General features: G+C 40.9%; 1 protein-coding gene across 1 annotated transcript in view; it reads left to right on the top strand.

Annotated features, from left to right (window-relative positions):
• LOC131267760 (protein O-mannosyl-transferase TMTC1-like) overlaps nucleotides 1-19,259 on the top strand; it is a 63,796-nt gene extending 44,537 nt beyond the window's left edge. The window contains exons 7-13 of the mRNA XM_058270716.1: nucleotides 8,222-8,343; nucleotides 9,139-9,303; nucleotides 9,403-9,660; nucleotides 14,411-14,622; nucleotides 15,482-15,617; nucleotides 17,489-17,744; nucleotides 18,855-19,259. Of these exons, the coding sequence (XP_058126699.1) occupies nucleotides 8,222-8,343; nucleotides 9,139-9,303; nucleotides 9,403-9,660; nucleotides 14,411-14,622; nucleotides 15,482-15,617; nucleotides 17,489-17,744; nucleotides 18,855-19,259 (1,554 nt within the window). The remainder of the gene's footprint in view (nucleotides 1-8,221; nucleotides 8,344-9,138; nucleotides 9,304-9,402; nucleotides 9,661-14,410; nucleotides 14,623-15,481; nucleotides 15,618-17,488; nucleotides 17,745-18,854) is intronic.
• The last annotated feature ends 2,230 nt before the right edge of the window (nucleotides 19,260-21,489 follow it).

Genomic DNA, 21,489 nt, shown 5'->3' with positions numbered 1-21,489 from the left:
TGTTGAATACGATGAACTTTAAAACCACTACCTCACCGCGCTTGATAGAGTACGGCAGATTGTCCACGATGTAGAATGGTTGGGTGGTCGTAAACTCGATTGGGCGTTTTAAAATTCCAAGTCCGAGCACGGGGTCAATGGAAAACCCAGTAAGATGCCAGGCGGTGGTCGAGTCCGGTACAGTTTCCTGCAACAGCGCGGTTCCTTGCGGACCGATGGTCAAGTTTTGCCACAACCACGACTCCAAAAAGTTAGTTCGAAATGATACGAACTTTTTTTGAGCACGTTTCTGCTTTGTTGTACCAAAGCGCCCTGAGTTATCGTTAGCTAGAAATGAAACAAATGTTAGTTAAATATTTTTTTTAAATAGATTTTGTTTGCTTTGGCAATACTACCGAATGGAAATATTACATCGCTGGTAGATCGTGCGAACAAACCAATGCTCTGAAAATAAAAACACAAAATGTGAAGGCACACTCGATTTAACATTGGTAAGCCATCTATCTTTGCAGCTCTTACGTGAAATACATCAAACTCGTTCTCGGAGAGCTCGTGAAACCCGTCAAATGCATTCATAATGTCTTGAAAGAGCAGATCATGATCTTCGCCGTGTTGGAGCAAACTTTTGTCGTATGCAGCCAAAGCGACATACGCATTTGGGCTACCGGTCATGCTAAGTTTAATTTGGCTGCCAGGTTTCATTTTCTTTTCATTCAGCTTTAAATCAAACTGTAAAGAAAGTAAATGTGACTGGTTTGTAAGTTCGGAAGGACACGATGTGTGTGCACTTACATTGTTTCGAAGCTCATCGAAAACGATTTCAGCGATATCGTACAGTACGACTTTGTCCACCACGGTGACCACGAAAACTTTTGCCTTTGGCATCAGTTTACCGACGCCGTCGAGCTGTAGTTTGTATGAAGTCGCCTGCTTCGACTGTACAAACCCTGTGTCAACTATGTTTCCTTTCGATATCACGTAATACATGAAGAAAGGTAGTTGTTTGTTGCATTTCACCATCAACTGGACCGAGCTCTTTGACCTGACGACAAAAGAAGATGTTTATAAATATGCATGTTGTACTATTTAAAAACAATCTCAGATTTCGCTATGATCGAGCTGTAAAACTTACACAGATACTTGCTCCACTTTAATGAAGGCATTTCCAAACGGTTGTCTACCTATTTGATCATCAACAATTTCTTGTCCATCAATCAAAACCTGGAAAGAAAACCGATTCAATAGTGAGTAAAGATTTTGAAAATAAGAAAATCCATCGCTTACATTCAATGTAATTGTATCTGTAGTATCTTTAGGATGAATAGTTAGTTTGACTATTCCGTCCTTATTACTTTTTGCAGTTTTTTCAACTTCGAAACTTTTATCAGAACTATCTGAAGATTGCCCTTCAATTACTTGAACCGCAACATCTTTCGCAGGAGTACCATCTTGGAGCGAGATTCGTAGCATGTAATTGAAAGGGAAACCCTGATGAAACATTGGTGTTTCATAGATTAACTCCGCTTGAAACTGTCGTTTGAAGATTTTAATATGTTCGTCTTTAGTCACAGTTTGATCTGGAATGAACAAAAATATAGATTAAAAACCAGAGGAAATATTTCATCTTCAATCTCTTGGATCGCTCTTACTTGTATTCTTCTGCGTGAAGGTTACACTAACGCGTGCTTCAAAAGTATCCTCGATCATTTCCAAAGGTGAGTTAAATCGGAACTCGATCTGCTGCTGGCCGTACAGGTCGACTGATTTTGAATGCTCCAGTACGTCATCGTCCAGATACAGTTTCACCTTGGCCGTGCCTTTCACTGGCTGACCAGTATAATATTTAGCCGCAACAATAAGGCTTAGCCCCTGATGTTCAAGCAAGGGAATCACGGCAGGGAAAACCTGCACATCGAACGAGGATAGCACATATTCCTTCACCTGAAATGCTTTTGATGCCAGCTGGTTTCCATCCGAGGTCACATTGATGGTGTATGCACCCAGGATTGGCAGCGGTGATATTTGAAGATCACCCTCGAATACACCTACGTGCAAGTGTCCTCTAGACCATTTGCGAATCACATTTCCATTGGGATCTTCTATGGTGACTTGAACTGTTTTCACAGCCACCGGAGGCTTCAACGCAGCGTCCAACACGACAACTCGGAAATGGACGCTATCGCCAGGCTTAAACACGGGTTTATTCAACTGTATCAAGCCGGACAGGTTCTTGTCTAAGTAAACTAACGATAGTTGCTCATAAAAGCTGAAGCCAACTTGACCAAGAATAGAAAATTTGTATTGACCAACTGGAAGATTTGGAGGAACCTGCAAAATTCAAATGAGTTGAAGCTGTTTTCTATTTTATGTAATTTGTTGGTGCTAAATTGTTGTACACTACCTCAAAGTTTACGACTGTATTTGAGTTATTATGGGCGAAAACAGTTTTAGACAAATTAAGAACCTCTTTTTCATCGTTCGTGTAACCTTCCATTCGCAATAGAATATTGACATCATTGGACCGCGACTTGAAGTTGCTTATCACCACGGTGTAGGCTTGATTGGATCGAAAAAATTTCGGCCCCAGAACAAGAAGCCTGTAAAAAATGTAAACGTTTGAATCACACCAATCACTTCTCATCCCAGCTGATTTCAAGCCGCTCTACATACCCATTGCTAGTCGTAATCAGTAAAGCAAGAGCAAACGCCAAAACAATCGACACGGATTGCCTTGCCCAGCTCATTTTTTTGAGAATAAGTGAGACCTCTTTTATTCGCGCCAGTTGTGGTCGTACTGAACCACCTCTTCTTATTAAATTGCTCCCAAGCGCATCCAGCTGCTATCGCAGGGATTTCCCCGGCTCTAAATTGATTTTGGTAAAGCCCGCCTTATCGCCGGCGAATGGAGCGCCAAGAACATCGTTGGGTCAATTTGATTAAACCGGTGATGCTGAGAGCGTATCGCTCAGTTACTGACATTGAAATCTTCATCTTGAAGGTTCAACAAATATGTTTATAGAACTTGGTTTCAACATGTGTGTGTGTGTTGAATCATTTGATCATTTTTTGTAAAATATAATATATATATATTAAACTTGGCTACTAAAACTATATAAATATATTAAACTTGGGATTCGAATCCCAAGTTGTGATTCGAATCTCTATGGCGACTAGCGACTTTTTTACCAACTTGTTCATTCCTTTGGGATTCGAATCCCAGTTAAGGATTCAAATCAAAGGGAGTCACAAAAACTATCTGTTAGGATTTAAATCGTTCATTCAATATTAAGATTCGAATCACTCACTTATTCTCACTCAGAGCGCACATCACTAATTCGACTGCACGATATATCCACCCGGAAAGCTTACCTCTGCAAGTGCCATATTGGACCAATTTCCTTTTAATTTAAAATAAAACTCGCACAAGCTTTTTACTTCAACCCGGGAGCTGAAGTGGTTTTAAATTTTACGAGAGTTAAGTTATATCTGTTGATATAATTTTGCAGATCCAAAGCGTATTCGTATTCATCGTTCAGTAACCCAGTAGCTATACGAATATAGTATAAGTCGGTATTTTTTTTATTTAAGAAAACATGTAACATACTGTACACCCCTTCCAATAACCTTCGCTTGAGTTACTTTGGCATTCTCATACTCAAAACATGCGATCAACTTTTACGAAGATAATGCAAATCCGTTTCCCGCATTGCAAATCGGTGTGATCAACGGTTCTAGTCTAGTCAAAGCCTCCTCTTGATAACCATACGGACCTTAAGAAAACATCATTGATCAAATATGCGTTCTTTGAATCAATTGCGGTCAGATAATCGAGCACAATGATGTTTGGCACAAATCGTACCATATTTTCCTTCCCAGATTCGATTGAAACGGTAAGCAGATCATCCATGGTTCAAACGACGGTCGTGGGAATGTTTGATGGAAAAGGAAGGACAACATGGTCTTGCCACAAGAAAGTGCACAATTTACAAGAAAAGAGAGCTGTCGCGATCCAACATCCGCTTTTACATTGCTGTGCAAAAAGTTTCGAATATAGGTACAAGTTGTCATCCTATTTTCACCCGGTTCTTGATAAATTTTGAAGACAGCTTACCTTTTACCATCGCTAAAACTACTTTAGCTACTGTATGTATTTTCCCGTTCAACAAACAAACAACTTTAAAGTACTGCTTTCCTTATTTTTTATGCAATCGAATAATATCCGATCTCTTCTGCTACGGGCCTCTTTGTGATCATTTTGGACCAACAACGAAGTAAGTTTGTTAGCAACCATAGTTGAGCTGATTAAATCGCTCAAATTTATTTAAAAAAAACCTGATCAGAAAAAATCTGTTGAACTGATTAAATCGTTTTTAAAACCTCAAGCAACCACCAAAAATCCCAGCAAATCCTAATACATTAACATGAAGCATTGTGCTGTGTACTAACTTTTTGTGTAAAAATGAACTCATTTTCTCTGTTTACATATAACTTGTATTCTCCGGTGGATCAATGGGCTGGAATCAAGAAGAATTATTGGTTGACAGATTACTTCTCTTTTTAGTTGGTGATAGTTGTCACTCATATACAAGTGTACCATTTTGGGCATCTTTTGTGGAACTATCACTGAATTTTGGACGGAATTCGGATTGTCTTCGTTGCAATAAGTTTCGATAAGTATCGAAAAATTCACATAAGGAATGCTTGGGTTGTAGTTGCTGATTGTCAAGCTATAGTTCTGATCGGCTCGAATGGTTTTAATACCGGCAATAATGATACTAATGTGCCCGCAAATAAATTAACGTAACCTCAACTCTATTTATTGATTAAGTAAGAGTTTAACTTAACTTTCCGATCAAATGGCATACATGTAGGAATGCAGGGGCAGACACGCACAGAATTAATATAAAAGAGGCGATCCCCGGCGATAGAGATAGTCTCAATTGGAACTTGGAACATGTGAAAGCCGGAATAAAAAGAAACCTGAAGTGAGGTCCGTCTTATTCTTCTTCCTACACATTACATAAATTAAAACCACCAGAACGGCTGAAAACAGTGTTGATTTCATCAGTGATCTATTACACCACTATGGCGTATGTCTATTACACACACGTACGTATGGCTAGATGATTGGGTCACGATGGACTAGCAAGAAATAGAACTGAAGTTTTGACAGTCATTATATGCAAGTTTACACTTCTACTGATAACCAAATGCCTTCAGCTTGTTTTGGCAGAGTCCAAATGTTCCCACAACTACATTCATCACACAGATTGGTATGTTTGTTATCATGTTAGCATGACCCGAATCGAAGAGATACAATTCTGACTGGTTTTTTGGGTATCCCCTAGAAATAATTGTTTTTGCTATTATCAGGAGTTTATAATGAGACAGTATGTTCTTGCAATGAAATAGCACTGAGAGAACGGTTGATTGAAGACAATGTAAGGTAATGTAGGGCAAGATGCCTCCTTAATCGAAAAACTTTATTTTCTTCTGCTCCTTTCATGAAACACATTCAAATTTTTAATAATTGGCTTTTTAAATATCTTGTATTAAACTAGCACAGTTTTTGTTAAATATGGTTTCTAAGGCCCTTTTGGTTAATAATTGTGTGGAAAGATTGCCGAAACGATGGGGCAGAATGCACCGCGACGTAAACAAGGAGCAAGACGACCCTTGTTTGAAAGACAGTTTTGGTATAAGTTCGTTACTGATTTTCGAACAGTTATAGAATATTTTGATCAATCTGTTTATGACATTTCAATCTGTTTGCATTTTCAATGATAGAGCGTCTTGCCTCACCTGGGCCGACGTATTTTGTAACAATCTTGGGACGGTTCAATTTTTGTCTTTTAGTTAAAATATTGAGATGTATTGCTATTTGTTAAAAAAACATATTCAGGTACTTGAAAATGCCAGGTTGATTGCTAATAGTAGAAAAGTAAAACATTATTAATAAATCGATTGATTCTATTTTTTTTTCCTAGTTTTCTTTACGATATGATAGTGTTGTGCCTTGAATGTCTCATAGGATGTGCTAGATACGTTAATAAACACATTCCTTGGCGTTATCTATTTTTAAATTACTGAATTCAGCTTAAAACATATCAGTGCATCCTGCCCGATCGAAGCATCTTACCCTATATTTCCCAACATATGTTTTCTTATTTAATACCAATACACAGAGAAAGTACAAAGGCAAAAGATCTTAATTTTATGTTTGAGTTTCGAAGTAATTGCCAGAGGTAAAATATCAAATCATATTAAAAATTTGAAATGTAATTTTCGATACTTCTTTTTCTTTGTCATGGCGTAACGCCCGTCTGCGGTCATGCCTATCCGTTAAAGGCCTACTAGATAGTCGTGGATCATCTGCTACTAGATAGTTGGGACCTACTAGATAGTTGGTCCCTACCGCATTCGATACTATATTAAAGTTTAAAAAACCACATATTCTGCTTGTTATACAAAATGACTAACCATACATAATATTTGCATGTATCTGTTTTATTTTATTGTGTGAAAACGAATAAATATTCTTTCCCACTATAACCACAAACATTCTTGTTAAGTAGTGTTACATGAAATAAACAATTGACACTGCGGAGTCATTGTCATGCTGTTTGTCTACCGTCATATCGATTCGAAAGTATGTTCATCAATTGATGAAAATTAAATTCGATTTCTTATAATCTTTTAAGCAATATAAATACTTTTGAATCAAAGTGATGTTCAAATTCTTGTGTGCTCGATGTACCCAATACAACAATACTAGCTGAATGAGTTATTTTTGTTTGTATCAACTATCAACATTTTAGAATTGTATATGATGTTATCTTTGTTTACTTACAATGATTGATTGTTCGAACATGTTGATATAATTGTTTGTTAGATTAGTTGTATCGATAGACCACACCCTGAAAATCGGAATTCAAAGTATATTGTTTCCATACACCGAAACATTTCAACCTGAGAAAAAAAAACAAGCAAACTCTTCAAGGTACGGTGTGTAACGTTATGAATAAATTAAATAAACTTTTAGTTAAACTTTCCCTTCGCTGGTTCTGCTTTTCGCGGTGAAGCTGAGACCGTTTGCGACAAGGAATCTTCGTTTGTCGAGCTTGCAGATTCGGTGGAACACCCTGTTCGCCCACTGCTTTTCCCAGTCCGAACACGTCCCGAACCTTGCCGTAGCCGCCGGTTTGGATTTCTGTTTTCCGATTCACCAGCCATCATTACTCTATTATGGGTTCCTCAAATGACTTCTACGGGGCGTCCGGGTTTATTTGTGCGCCGGTGTACGTGCGCTTGTACGTGCATGTTTTTCTGCATGCTCCCACCCACCACGGGAACCACCTAAAGCGAAAGCGAAAAACTTTCGTATCTCATTCGTATTCATTAGGTAATATATGGACCGGTGGAGCCGTGTTGTAATTTTTTGCTGGTGGGCGGAAAACTTCCGACGGGATGGTTTGGGGTTGGAAGCGTCATTCTCTTATCTCGGGCGGATGGCACGAATGCAACACTCCCGCCCAATCTTGGCAGAATGGTAGAAAGAAAAGGTATTAAGTGCTCAGTGGATAGGAAAAATAAACGGCTAGTCGTCGCTTACGGAAGCTTAAGCTGCTTATACACGACAGAGGACTTCAGATGGGGCAGAATAAAGGTAGCATCTTCGGTTATGTTTGAGCAGTTGGAAAATTAAAAGGGGTTGCCTAAGTTTTTCTACCATCATGTATTCAAAAAGAACTTATTAAAGGTGTTTCTTATAACCATTGACGAAGCAGTGTGTTACAAACATAAGAATTTAAAAAGCGGACTCCACCAATCGTTCCCGATCTACCAGACCTAAGGCGACGCTCTAACTTGAGTCATTGGAGTCTAAAAAGTGGGTGTTTTTACGATTCAGAATATTCTCTGATTTTACCATCCAAAGTGCGGAGAAAATCTGCAATCAAAAGATTTTCGTTCTCTGCATTCGACAGGAAGGGTAGAGATTTTGCTTTCTCAGCCATTCCTTCGTTCGATTTCTTTTCATCTTTTACTTCACTCATCACAAGATCGTCTTCCTTTCGCTTTCGCTTCGCTGAACTGCCTCAGATGTGTGAATGTTTGTGTTTGTAAGAGGGCGGGTGTTTGTAAGAATAAGATTGTTCTGTTATGTTTTATTTTCCCCTCCTGTTGGTGTCTCATTCTTTTTCCACCGTCCTTCTTTTCGCAGCATCAGCGTCACGTGCCGGTAGTATTAGGGTTTCTATTATTAGTTCTGCCGTTCCTGCCCGCCACTAATCTAGTTGTTACGGTGGGCTTCGTTGTGGCCGAGCGTGTACTTTACATTCCGAGGTAAGTGTTGTGTTTGTTTTCTGCTCCCGTTCTCGGAAGCTCACACTTTTTTACATTTTACACTCTTCTCCTCGTCACTCTGACAGATTGGCATTGTTTTTCATTTAAATTTACTTAAATAATATTAAATGTAATGTTATGAAATTATGTTTGCATATCATATTGTTTCCGTTACATTTTATACATTGAAAAAAGTTCGGTGACTAAGAAGTTTTGATTTGATAATTAACTGTTCGGTTAAGTTTTGCGAAGCGAGGATGGCGTTTTGAAATATCCTAACACCAAACTTTTTATCATTTTTTTAAAGAAGTAACATTTTCCACTCAGCCGTTTTTGCAAATCCTTTAATTTAAAAAAAAACTAATAACTATAAGAAAATATCATTTATTTAATCTTGTATTATTTTACCTGATTTACTTAGACTATGGGAGCTCCCTAAAATCTTTTGCCTCAATGATACTGTTTGCAAAACCCTCATTAACTTGTTAAGCGTTGTATTTCCCTTACAAATTTGATTTAAATAACGTTAAAATTTTACTTCAGTTGCAGTATCTGATAAAAAATATTAATTTACAAGACCTGTAAAGGTTTTTCAAATTTAGGAAATTACTTATTGTTTAGTCTTATCTTGCATGAATTAAGTGAAGAAAGAAATTAAATCCATATATTGATTAAATAACACAGCTGGGGTCAATTGTGTAAACTTAACATACATCACGATATAGTGTAGTTTGTTTTATAAACCGTACATTCAAACTGACTCTACCTTGATATTTTTCTTCCCTGTTCCCGTAGCATGGGTTGCCTGATTCTAGTTGTATACGGAGCTCAGCGGATCTGGGAGCGGTCCGTTGCCCTGCGAAAGCCAATCGTGTTGCTGGGCGTCATTCTGTTGACCGCCGGAACCCTGAAGACCATCGCCCGCAACCAGGACTGGAGTTCACGCGAAGCCCTGTTACGGTACGGTATCGGCTTGCTTGCCACAAATGGAAATCAATTAAAATGTTCTCGCATTATGCTGACCCGTCACTGCTCTGCCCGTGTTCCCTCCTCGCCCAGGTCCGGCCTGAAAACGTTACCGCACAACGCGAAAATGCACTACAATTTCGGCAACTTCCTGCGGGACTCGTCACAACCGGAGCCGGCCATCGCTCACTACCGCGAGGCACTGCGCCTGTGGCCGTCGTACGCCAGCGCCCACAACAACATCGGCACGCTGATGCCACAGTTCGCCACGGCCGAGTATCACTTTCGGGAAGCGATCAAATATTCATCCGAACACATTAACGCCCACTACAATCTGGGCCAGCTGTACAGGTGAGAGGGGTGGGGGTCGGGAATGGGTCGTGGGGGTGAAAGATCAGGGTCCCGTCTGATCGATAGTTCATTTAGCCTGCGGTCACAACCACCCTCGGATGGAACGCTCATCAACGCGGTTCGCTCTCGAATCCATGTTCTCAATCGCATTGTTTCGCGCCGTTTTTCCTGCCGTTTCCAGCGAGCACTTTCCAATTTGTCCCTTGATTCGGTTTTTGCACACCAACCTCTCCACCACTTCCCCGGTGCGCGAACTGAACTCATGTTTCACCGTCCTGCGGCCGGTCAAGTGCCATGAGTGGTGGAATTTAATTAGGGAATTTGGGATTACGGCACATTAAATGTTATTTCTCTGGCCTTGTCCGTTCTTGGCCTGTTCGCGGTGAACTTTTACGACGCGCCGTCCCTTGTGCTTAGTTTCGTTTCGTTTTCTGACTTATCCCCGCCGGAGGGGGGGTTTCCAATTTTTTTTTCCCGCACACCAATGCTCTCGGTTTCGGTAATCACTTAGAAGACAAGCGGAAAGATAGACCAAAACCGGTAACGACTGTTGATTTTTGTCGCAGAGTTTAAAAGTTGATTTTACGACACACCAATGAGCAAGGAAAGTTTTGTTTCTGTCTGCGGTAAAACACTGTTGTCGATTATATGTATCTCTAACGGTGTGAAGTTTGGATGGTTTAAAGATTTAATGTTTATCGTTGGAATTAACCCATTTTTTAAAGGGAAAATGAAATAAAATTCTAAAACACGAAACATTCAAACAGTTGCTAACCACTTTAAAACTTCATGTTTTGTTCTCTACTTAAAAAAAGACCATGACCGTGTTTTTAATCGCTTTTGCAGAACCAATGAGGCGGTAAGGTTACCTTTTTCATTCCCATTCGACAGCCGTAACGCCGAGCGTCCATCAAAGAGTATCTACCCTCGAAAAGAAGAAGGTTTTTTGGAGTTTCTTTTCGGTACCAATTTGGTGCTGCATTGCTTTGCCGAGCGACACGCGACCCCTCCGAGACGTGATCGTCCCTTGGATGGGTCAGGTTTTTCTCTAATTTATAAGATTCAATTAATTTTGCCATACTACCAATTGCTCGATGCCATCCAAGAAAGGGTATGGAACCACAGGAGGATGCGGAAAAGGGACTTTCGATTCGATTTTCCTGAGACCACTGAGCTTCCTCCTGCTTTGTTTGACTCTTTCCAATGGGTTCTAGGTTCTAGATGTGCTCTGACACAAAAAAAAGACCCATAAGCAACCACTTCGCCATCGAGGCAACTGTAATTGTGATGGGGAAAATTAAAAGCACGAACTCCCGTTCCCAGCTGGGAGCTTTCGTGCAGCTCTCTTGGTCGTGCGATCATCTCGGTCCGCTCGAGCTCGTCACTGTTACGTTTCTTTAATTATACTTTAATCCTATCGCTTGCTTAAATCTTCCTGCTTGGTTTCCAGCTCCCAGCGGGTTGCCTGTATACCGCTTAGCTGTGGAAGACGTTCGCTTTGGTGCTTCGTGTCTGGGTGTTTCCTTGCTGCACAAAGCGCAGCTATTTCACTCGGCGGCACACTGTGTGAAGAAGTTCATTTAAAATACCTCCATTTAATGATAACTTCAATAAATAACCTTACAAAACAACTTTTTTATCTTGTATCAAAGCTTTCTTACATCATGACTCAAATTCAGGTGCGCTAGTATTTTGTCCACCTGTTGTGGCCCATTGTGAAAATGTCTGAACCTGTTTAAGGCAAACCCAGCCCTTGAGTAGCTTAAGCATAAGAAAATTTGCCAGCAGTAACATTACTCCTCCATAGTGTTCCTATCTCCATTTCGCGAAACGCTCGCCTGGCCTATGTTCATGCTCCTCGCCAGGATTGGTCCTTCGGGATCAAATCCTATTTCCGTGCAGTGTGGGAAGCCCCCGGGTTAGAGTGCTCGAATGATCTCCCTCTCCTTCGTGAACAGGTTTCACCCCGCGACGAAGCCAAAGAACGAACCCAACGCGGGCTACGAAGCAGGTGTTCTTCTACTTAAAAGATTAGTACCAGCTTAGAAATTATAATTGCTCCTCTGGTGTGTTTGCTTTAATTCCCGCCCCGAATGTGTAGCGTCTTCGGGATTGGGTTCGCTTTCCTTTACCACGCCGAGCCACTCTCCGTCTGCTCCGTGCGAAACACTTTCGTGCGGGAACATATTACTGCACTGCCGTCGAAATGGCTTTCCGTTCTTCGGCTCCGTTAGCGAGTCCTTCGAGTGGCACGTTTTTAAAAGGATACTTACACGCGGGCCTATCTTGCACACGGCATCTAGGGCCAACTTTCCGCCCCGTCCGTCGGGCTTTGTTTCCGTACTATCATGTCAAAGAGTAATGAAACTTAGTCCACTATGTAATCTTGTCTCCAGTTTCGAGCGTGGTAGGGGCCACCTGTGGGTGGAAAGTTTCTCTTGATCAAGGGATAGCTAACAGATACTGGTGATTACGCCCTGCCCCGGGTAAAGCTAGAACGTCATTTGCCTGGAAGATACTTCCACTTAGGGCTCGATGTAAACTTATTACTTTGTGGTTTGAAATGAGTTTTGCATGTTTTGAAATTCTGAATTCTATATTACTTTAATCACAAACATTAAAAAAAACTGTAGTGCTAATGGATTTCCAAATAATTTTAAAACAAGCTTAAATGATATAGATAATGAAATAGGTTACATATATTATAGAACTATGGAATATTTACTCATAACCTAACTGATTTTGTGCAATCGTGAATAGTTTGATGTTTTTAGTAATTTGTTGTTGACGATAAGAAATTTAATTTTTATCTTACTAAAACAAAATGACATCTGACCGTATCTGTTTTTAATTTAATTTTTTAGCAAAATTTTGAAATAAAAAAAACAATGGTTTTTAGTGAATGCAACTACTCTTAATTGAAACAATTATGCTAAAATACAGCTTCTCATTTGATTGATTAGACATGCAGATTGTATTGAAATCACGTCGCAAACTCTTTACAATGAAATTAATTTTTTGTTTGTTTGTTTTTTAAATACGTTTAGAATATTACCCATAAATACGATAGTTTTCCTGGAAACTATAGGATTGTAAACTAAACGGAAATATGTTCCTCTCCATTAATCCTTCATTTTTTATTAAATTTTTAAAGTAGAAGCATAATCACAACGAAACCAATATTCAAGCAAATACTTTTTCCCATTCTGATCATGGGACGAAAAAGATGTGAGATTTTTATCTCACAGCAAACTTTTCGTGTTGAAAAATTACCCTATCCCCGGCTGGTGACAGATCGTGGCAATAGCAACCCCCGCAAAACTCGTCAGCATTGTTCCAAGAACTCTGACACCACACAACTACGGCACTGTCCGGACCCTTTCTCGCACGATACGGTGTTGAAAGTTTGACCAAAGTTGACCGATCATGCTTAGTCAACATCGTGACTGAGAGTCGTTGTATCTATTTCACAACACAATTGCTTCCCACTACTTTTACTCTGCATATGAAAATGCTATTCGTTTGAACTGTTTAGTTCTTTCATAACTAATGCCGATTTAATACAACCTTACAAACAGCTGTCGGTTGGTTGTCTAATCTATCGTTGCTTCTTTGATTGGATTATTTTGTTTCTTCAGTCAACGATAGCTTGCTTTCCAAATTTGATAGTCTGCCAACGAAAGCCTTTTTAGCCGTGTCATCAAAATTAACGACGCCCACAAACCGTGGGCAAAACTTTTGGGCGCAAGAAGGGAAAAATTCGCGCCATTCGACGAATCGTAGTAAAACAAGAACAGCTTACATCATCATCTTCACGATAATGATCGTCGTCATTATTGGCTTTCCGCCCCTCACGTTCCAGCCATCTCGTTCGCGAAGAAGCTTCATTAGAAAAAAAAGCAGCCATTCTTCAGGGCCACAGAGAAAACCGACCGAACTGGAACCCACTCTTTTTTACTTTGTGGTGCAAACGGGGAAAACTCTTGTATAAATATACTTTCCCTATTTCCCTCCTAGTTTTTGTTAAACCAAGAGCTACAAAAAAGGGTACTTCCTTTACCATTCATCCCAGTTTGGGGCTCCTTGGAGTGGTTGATTGTAAATAAGAGGAAACGTGGGGTGAAAAGAAAGCAAGTCGACCGAAAAGGAACACAGCGCCGTTTCAGCGCGCTTTTTATTTACGGTAGGAGTTAGGAATTTTATTTTCAGAGCAATCCTAAGGAAGAAAAGTAAGGGCGTACGGAGGGACGAGAACGGTAGGGAAACCGATTGCAGAAAAAAAGCACATTGAATGAAAAGGATTATAAAATATTCATAGCTGCTCGGTAAGCTTGAAACCGACCTGTTCGTACTTTCGCTTTGATTCGTACTCGTTTCTCTGGCGCTCGGTTCCGGTTTGATGGCTCTGCCGCGGAAAATCTGGGATGGGTGGTGGAAGCACCACGAAGAAGATCGGTTAGTTGTTGCGGAATTGCGTGGTGGTTGTTTTTCTAGCAATTTGGCCCCACACCGCTATTAACGAACGCCCGGATGCGCCCGATCCCCGATGAAAGGGAATCCATCTGATTTTGATCACATCGAATTGCGCAAACGAACTGAGACCGTGCCGCTACTGTTGGGACGAATTACGAGCAACATCCGGTGATCAGGCTTCTCGGCCATCGAACGTCGCCACCGTTGCCACCCCGAGACGTTTCTAATCAATTTAATCCTCTCGTTCACCCTTTCTCCCATTTTGCACGGAAAGCAGGAAATCGAACCGAACGGCCGACGCCGTCCGGATGCTGGAACGGTGCATTCAGCTAGAGCCGCTGTTCGCGTCCGCCTACCTCGAGCTGGTGAAACTGTACAACGCCGGGCAGCAACCGGCCGCCGCCGGACAACTTCTGGCCCGGATCGTCCGGCTTAGCCCGTATAATGCGGATCTGCGTCGACAGTACGGTGACTGGCTGCTCGAACAAAGTATGTGTCAATTATTCACCATTAAACACCGACTTACGTATGTAATGATCTCAAAGCACCCAAGGCTTCTTTATCATATGTTAACCGTAGCTTATCGACATTGTTTGAATTATGTTTTAGTTATTCATTGTTGGAATAATATTTTAACTACAACAAAGATATTAAAAGTTAACGTCAATAAATTAAGAACGAAAGATTGAGTTGTAAATTTCACATTTTTTATGTTTATTACCTCCAATACAATTTTTTAATATAATGTGATGAGAATTGTGAAACCATTTTAACTCAATGGTTTCTTTTTTATTTTTTAGCTTTATTTAATACAGCTTTTTTTGTTTTTCGGGCTATGGAACTATCTGTACCGTTGTTGATTTTTTTTTTTATTGTCAAATAATTGTTAGCACCTTCGGAATGTTGATTTAAATTAAACTTTGATAATGTTGAATTTTATATCTAACGACTGCTTTACTCAAAACCGAACCCCTCAGTTAATTAAGATGCTCTTTATTCTTGTATTTGAGCAACAAGGTGGTTCATTTGTCTTATGTTTTTAAATTATTATATTATTTTTCAGTAAAAGATAAAATCATCCGATGAATATGTAGTACTGTTTTTGCATTTAGTTAATTTTTTAGGTCTCCAATAGGCCGTTGTTTCTTTTACTCATCTGTTTCATTCCATCCAACTCACCTTAACGGCGTTAGGCCATGATCAATAGCAATGTGCGTTTCACATTGTCCCAGTTGAGCATCTTTTTTTTATTTGAGCCCCTTATTCGCAACCATTTGTTCTCTTTTCATGTCCTTTTCTTTACTTTACTCCCGCATCCGACTTGAACCGATCCGGTCCGCTGGTGCAGATATGCTGCTGGAGGCGTTCAAACAATACCAGGAAGGGATCAGAATAATGGAAACTCATCAATTATCCGTGATTGGAGCCTGCCGCTGCCTGCGCCGAATGGGACAACAGTCGCGATTACATCAAATGGTGCTGAGGTAAGTGTTACGTGTTCCATCACGGAACCGACCCCTTTCGCTAGCGTCTCTTCTCGGAGTAAGATCCCTTCCCAGCTTCCCAAATGGGTGATGAAACAATTTCATTTCGAGCGCACCGCACCCGAACATTAATCAATCGTTTCGCATGAGCGCTATTTGCGAGCGTCGATCCATCCGTTCCCCCTTGTTTGGGGTGGTTCGATGGGGTGAAATGGTACGATAATTTTGATTGTTTAACAAATTTCACAGCAGCCTGCATCCATCGAACGGATACGCTCGATTTGACTGTGTCGATTGTGGGGCGAAGGTTAGTGTGGAGAATTTGGGATGATATCAGATGCTGGAAACAAGAATCGGGGAAATTATCCGAGATGCAATCAGTACAGCGTTTGCTGAGAGTGAAACAATCCTCGTTGTTTGATGAAAGCATTTAACCTCTTGTTTAAGATTGCCTTGCGGTTTGCGCTGGATTTATGTTATGTTTTTTATTTTTGAAAATTCAAATAGTATTTTGTTTGTTGGAAAAATATGATAAACAATACTTTTAATACTAATGGATATGATTGTTTTGGGATGCAGAATTTTTTTTAAACATAGTAAAATAATTCATTAAACAAAGAATGTATTTCATATTTGCAATAAAAATAATAACAAATAAAAATAAAGTGAAATTTGTTTCCTTGCAAAACCGTCGATGTGGAGCAGCTAAATCTTAATTTTAAAAGATCAACCAACTACCGTTTATATAATCCAAAGGCTGATAGTTTCCATTAACGGTAAACTCCATAGGACATGTTTCAATTTCCTTCCAGCATGCAAAGCGCGATGTTTGTTCGATATCACCGGAATTGACTCTGTCAAGACAACCGATGTCACAATCAATGTAATATTGTCACGATCAAATGAATCACCTCGAAGCCGTGGCACAATTTGTAGCCACTGGATATTACAACAGAAATTGTAGGCACCGAGCATGAGAACGAAAATGTCCGGAAGCCAAGCGTAAAAAGCTGCACTCAATCACGCCCGACGAAAGCTTCATAAGGCAGAAAGTAATCCTTCGGCCAGGCATCGGGCGGTTTGCACCTTGGTGGCGCAAAACCACAATCGTCGTACTCCCTCTGCGTAGCGCAATGTTGCAAACGAAGTGCGTCCCGATGGCGTCGGTTACGGGAGGGGCATGTGCCGCGGTGGAGAATAATTTATAATTCATTTCCTTCGCTAGCAGAGATGACATTCTTGATCCCTGACACCATGATATTCCGACGGCGACAACGACGGAGACTGTCGAAAGCCGGGACGGGTTTTTGTCGGATTCGCACTTCGTCGGAAGTCGGCCGTACCTCTGCTGCGTGCCTTGAGTACGGAGACGATAGTGTCCCTGAGGGTTGGTTCGGATTCTAGTTGGAAAGTGGTCGGGTGGCCTAGTCGCCGACTACACTTGGTTAGGTGCCTTCCGCACGGTTAATAGAATGCGAAAGAGGAAGCAGAAAGCATCACTGGGCCGAGCCGGTGCGAAGTGGCAGAATTTACGATCCCTTTCGTAGCAACGCACTGGAATCCGCAGAAAATCCGGTTCCATTCAACGGATTTCTATTCCGTATTCCGCAGTGCGAGCCAAAAAGCAAAACTGCACCGAATGGTAAAGTAGTTTGAGTTGAAGAACGGCACAGTCCAAATGGAGTGCCTTCGCTCGAATGGGGACCGATTTTATGTTCCGCCTCCCAGCCTTTCCCACCGGCTAGCCCTCCATTCTCGGGAACTTGGAGCCCTCGGAAAGCGGAGCTCAACTCGTGGCACCCAGACAGTCAGAGCCTCCCAGCGCCCTACCCTAACTGCGTCTTCTTTTTGCGTCCATAAATCTTTTTCAGATGGCAATTTATAGTTCGCTTATCGAACGGCGGCATTCCGATACAGAACGATATCTATCTCCGTGATTGGAGCATAAAGCACGAGCTTCGCAACCGGGCGATGATATACGACAGCGGGAGTACCAGCAGCTCCACCGCCTCCACCACCACCTCGTCCACCACCAGCCCTGACACCGTGAACGCAATCGGTGACAGCTATCCCACCGCCGGCATCCGACCGAAGGAAGACACCAGAAGCGGCAGCATAAAAGATTGCGTAAGTGATTTCGTGCCGGCCTCGTGTGCCCGAGTCGAGCCCTACGGCCTGGTTTCGGAATGGGATTGGAGGAGAGCAATGTTGATGGATTTCTTCTATTTTTATGTGTTTCACTTCTCATTTTTATTCGTTTCATTTCGTCGACACTTGCCGAGGTGCGGAGGCAAATGGAGGCGCCTGGTGCTGCGTAGGAAATCGTGACCGACCGGGCGCCTCCATTTGCCACGTGGAACATTATGAGGGTTATTTGATATTCACGTAGATGCAAGGATTATGTTTTCTTCTTTATCGATTCATGGTTGCTTAAGATTGGTTCGGTGTAAAATTTGAAATAAAACATTTTGTCATTTAAATATTTTGTTTAAATGTAAACGCTTTTAAACATTTTTTAAAATAACTTATCATGTATTACACATCCAGAAGCACAACACGATAGTAGTTTTGACGTAACTACATTTTATTTTCTTTAATTTTAAAATGAAAAACCAAGTGACTTGAAAAAGGCCGCTTAACGTTCTGTGTGCTTATGAAACATAGAAAACTCGTGTAGGTTAGAGTATTCAATTGGTTTTGTTAATTGTTCATATCAAAGATAAGGTTTTCGTGATACAAAACAAGTTTGCAAATAATTTATTGTGATGACCGAAGTACACAAATAGTTATAACCAACTCATACATTTCAGTGGAGGTGCCTGGTGGAGCATAGGATATCGAACTCAACTGGGCGCCTCCATTTGACACCTTCGATGGATATTTGATGTGGACGGTTAGCAATTTGTGATTTATTCAGAATCAAATTACATTAGGTTCAAGAATAGTTTTCTTATTGTAATATTTGTGACTGCGAACTAAAACGTATTTTATTTTGATTTAGCTTTACTTAAATTCAATTAAATATGAAGCTTTACTCATGTGAAATATTAAGTATTGGAAACATTTTACAATATAACTTCCAACAGATTTAAGTCAGCTCATATTTTCATTGTGCATCTCACCATAAACATTCACATTTTCATAACTCCTGTGTTCGTTTGGTTGGGCAACCTGGCGCCTCCATTGTTCTCTGGTTATTTTATAATATGCTCTACTGTGTTCTATTTTAATCCCTAGGCTGCAGTTTATCCTGCAAAATACATTGACGAAACGGTGGAGCACAGCCCAACCCATGCACCATCAGAATCGAGCGGAATAAGCATACGAATACTTCGAACGCCACACTGCAACCGTTCCGAGCATCTACCCAGCTCGTTAAAGAGCTGCAAGCTGGCGGGTGGCACCGTGCACCATCCTCCCGTTCCTGGCGAGTGCAAATCTTCGTCCTCCTCCTCCAGTACTGAATCGCCAACGAGTTCATCCTCGAACATCAGTAAAAACAATGGCAAATCGAAAAAGTGGTCCAAAACACGCCACAAACCTAAGCGACAGCAGCAACCGACCTCAACCAGCTCCGGAAAGCTAGATCCAAACGGTGCACTGGCTCCACTGTTGGTTTCGAATCTCCTCGATAAGCTCTAACCGGCCCAAACGCCGCCAGATGCTATGGACGAACGAGGGAATGGATCGAGCCAGACGAATCCGCCCGGATTAGGCTCGCCGACGTCGGAGTCGTCTCAGTGATGTGATCGAAAGTGATGATTTTATTTCCAAACCCCCCCACGAAAACGATCCCCCAAGTGGATCACAGATCCACTGCGCGGGATATTGAACTGACTTTAACAAGCAATGGAACAAAACAAAACGAAACTAAACGAGCGAAGCAACTGAACATAATACTATAAATCGCATTATATTCTTAGCGCAACAACGCAAGCTGAACATAATAATCACTATCCGGAAAAGCAAGCAACGGAGCAAGAAGCGAAAGCGCAAGAGAGCTACAACAAAATAGCTCCAAACATGTAAGTACTCGAATTTGCGCCCGTATACTTAGCGAGCTGTACATTTGGAACATTCGGTAGTTAAACGCAAGATTATCTCGCACCGGACGCAATATTTCAAAATTGAATTTTGTGGTGAGAGAAGCGACCATGTAAATACTATACAGCTATGGCAAGGTAAGAGTGAGAGTACGAAACGAGACGACGATAGCGATGAACTTCGTTTAAGTTTTTCGATTATCTCTCATTTGATCGCAGCATTGATAGTGATGTAAAAATTCATGATGCATAAATATAAGACTGTAGTGCCGGAACAGTATAGGGATGGTAGCATGCTTTTGTCTCACAAATTGAAGGTTTCTACGACGCCAAACTCGAATAATTTATTTTATTTTATTCGTTGAAATATCTGAGTAAAACAACGCTCAAACACGTTTGATATAAGAAGTAATTGAGCTTGGCTGTAAATGCTTGCTTTATCGGTTTCTAATTTTAAGTGACATTTGGGATTGATTATTTTAAGGATGCTCCTGCTGGATGCAATCTTGTGGTTTGAACCGTGAGCATACTTTTATGATGTTTACTTTTCCTTTCCCAAGCATTCAATCAACCGATGGCTGTATCTGGGAATTTAACAACCCGAACAAGAAAAAACTTCATTCAAGGTTGTGCAAACCGGTCCCGTTCGGTTAAGGGGCGTTGCATCTTTTTGGCGGCGTAAAATAGGACACTGAAATCGAATTGAAAATCAACAAACCTAGAAGGAAACGTAAAAGTGGAAGGTACAGGAAGTGAAAAAGGAAACATTGAAAAAAACCTGCACACCCAACCAAAAAACAGAACAACCTCTGCGAAAGCAGCATCCAGACGATGAAAACGCAAAAAAAATAGGCAAAAGCAAACACCGCGCAACGGCATGCAAATGGAATGGGATTTCTATGGATGGCACGGCGTGTAGGGCGGGCGGTAAATTAAACGAACTGTAAATAGAAAACAAAAGCGGTGAGGAAAATTGTTTAACGAAGTAAAACAATTGCCCCACAATGGTGCGGCATTACGCTCAGGGGGTAAATGCCCAACCGGGAAAGACGCAAAACCTCACTCATCGAACGCGACTGGAATGAGAGTGAATGGAGGGAAACAAAACAAAATCCAACAAAGGCACACCCGGTCGGCACAATTTCGATGAGAAGGTAGAGATATTGTACCCAGTTGAGTTAATTTTATTTATTCCCCATGTATTATTTGAAAACGTACCAAAATACTGAACAAAGTGTAGATGCGCCGAATAATAACGAATTTAAAAGCTCACTCCAGAAGGCAAACGAAAGTAATATAATCTTGGTATAATTGAGCCAGCCAGAAATGAACAAGCAAAACGTTAAAACTGATGACGTTACACGTCGGTCAATGCTTTTAGATTCATTTACGAGCGAATGCGTTAGTCGCAGGCTTTTGATTCGTGAGTTTGACAAGTGAAACTCAATTCACCAGCGTGCACGCCGATAAAAATCACCCATATGCAAAAACGAGAACAAGCAAAATACGAAACTGTACACATGGTTTGCAAATGAAACCACCACTATACAAAACGAAGCTATCATAACCCTCGAGCGTGAAGAATGTGTTGAATGGAAACCTTAACGAAACGAAAAACCCGAAAACAAATACAGAAACGTCAAAAGATAAACTTTCGCTGTCAGGCAACGCCTACTGACGAAGGCTCCAAATTGGATGCAATACAATAGCACTCGCTGACGGTTGAAGCAAACAAAATAGGCGAAAAAAGAGGTTAGCGAACAAATAAAGCAAACGAAAAGGCAAACACAACATGCAAACGGATGTCCAAATGGTAGGGTAAAAAGGTA

This window comes from Anopheles coustani, chromosome 3 (genome assembly GCF_943734705.1).
Source record: "Anopheles coustani chromosome 3, idAnoCousDA_361_x.2, whole genome shotgun sequence".
Taxonomy (NCBI): domain Eukaryota; kingdom Metazoa; phylum Arthropoda; class Insecta; order Diptera; family Culicidae; genus Anopheles; species Anopheles coustani.
The sequence above is the reverse complement of the archived record's forward strand: the minus strand, read 5'-3'. Positions and strand labels throughout refer to the sequence as shown.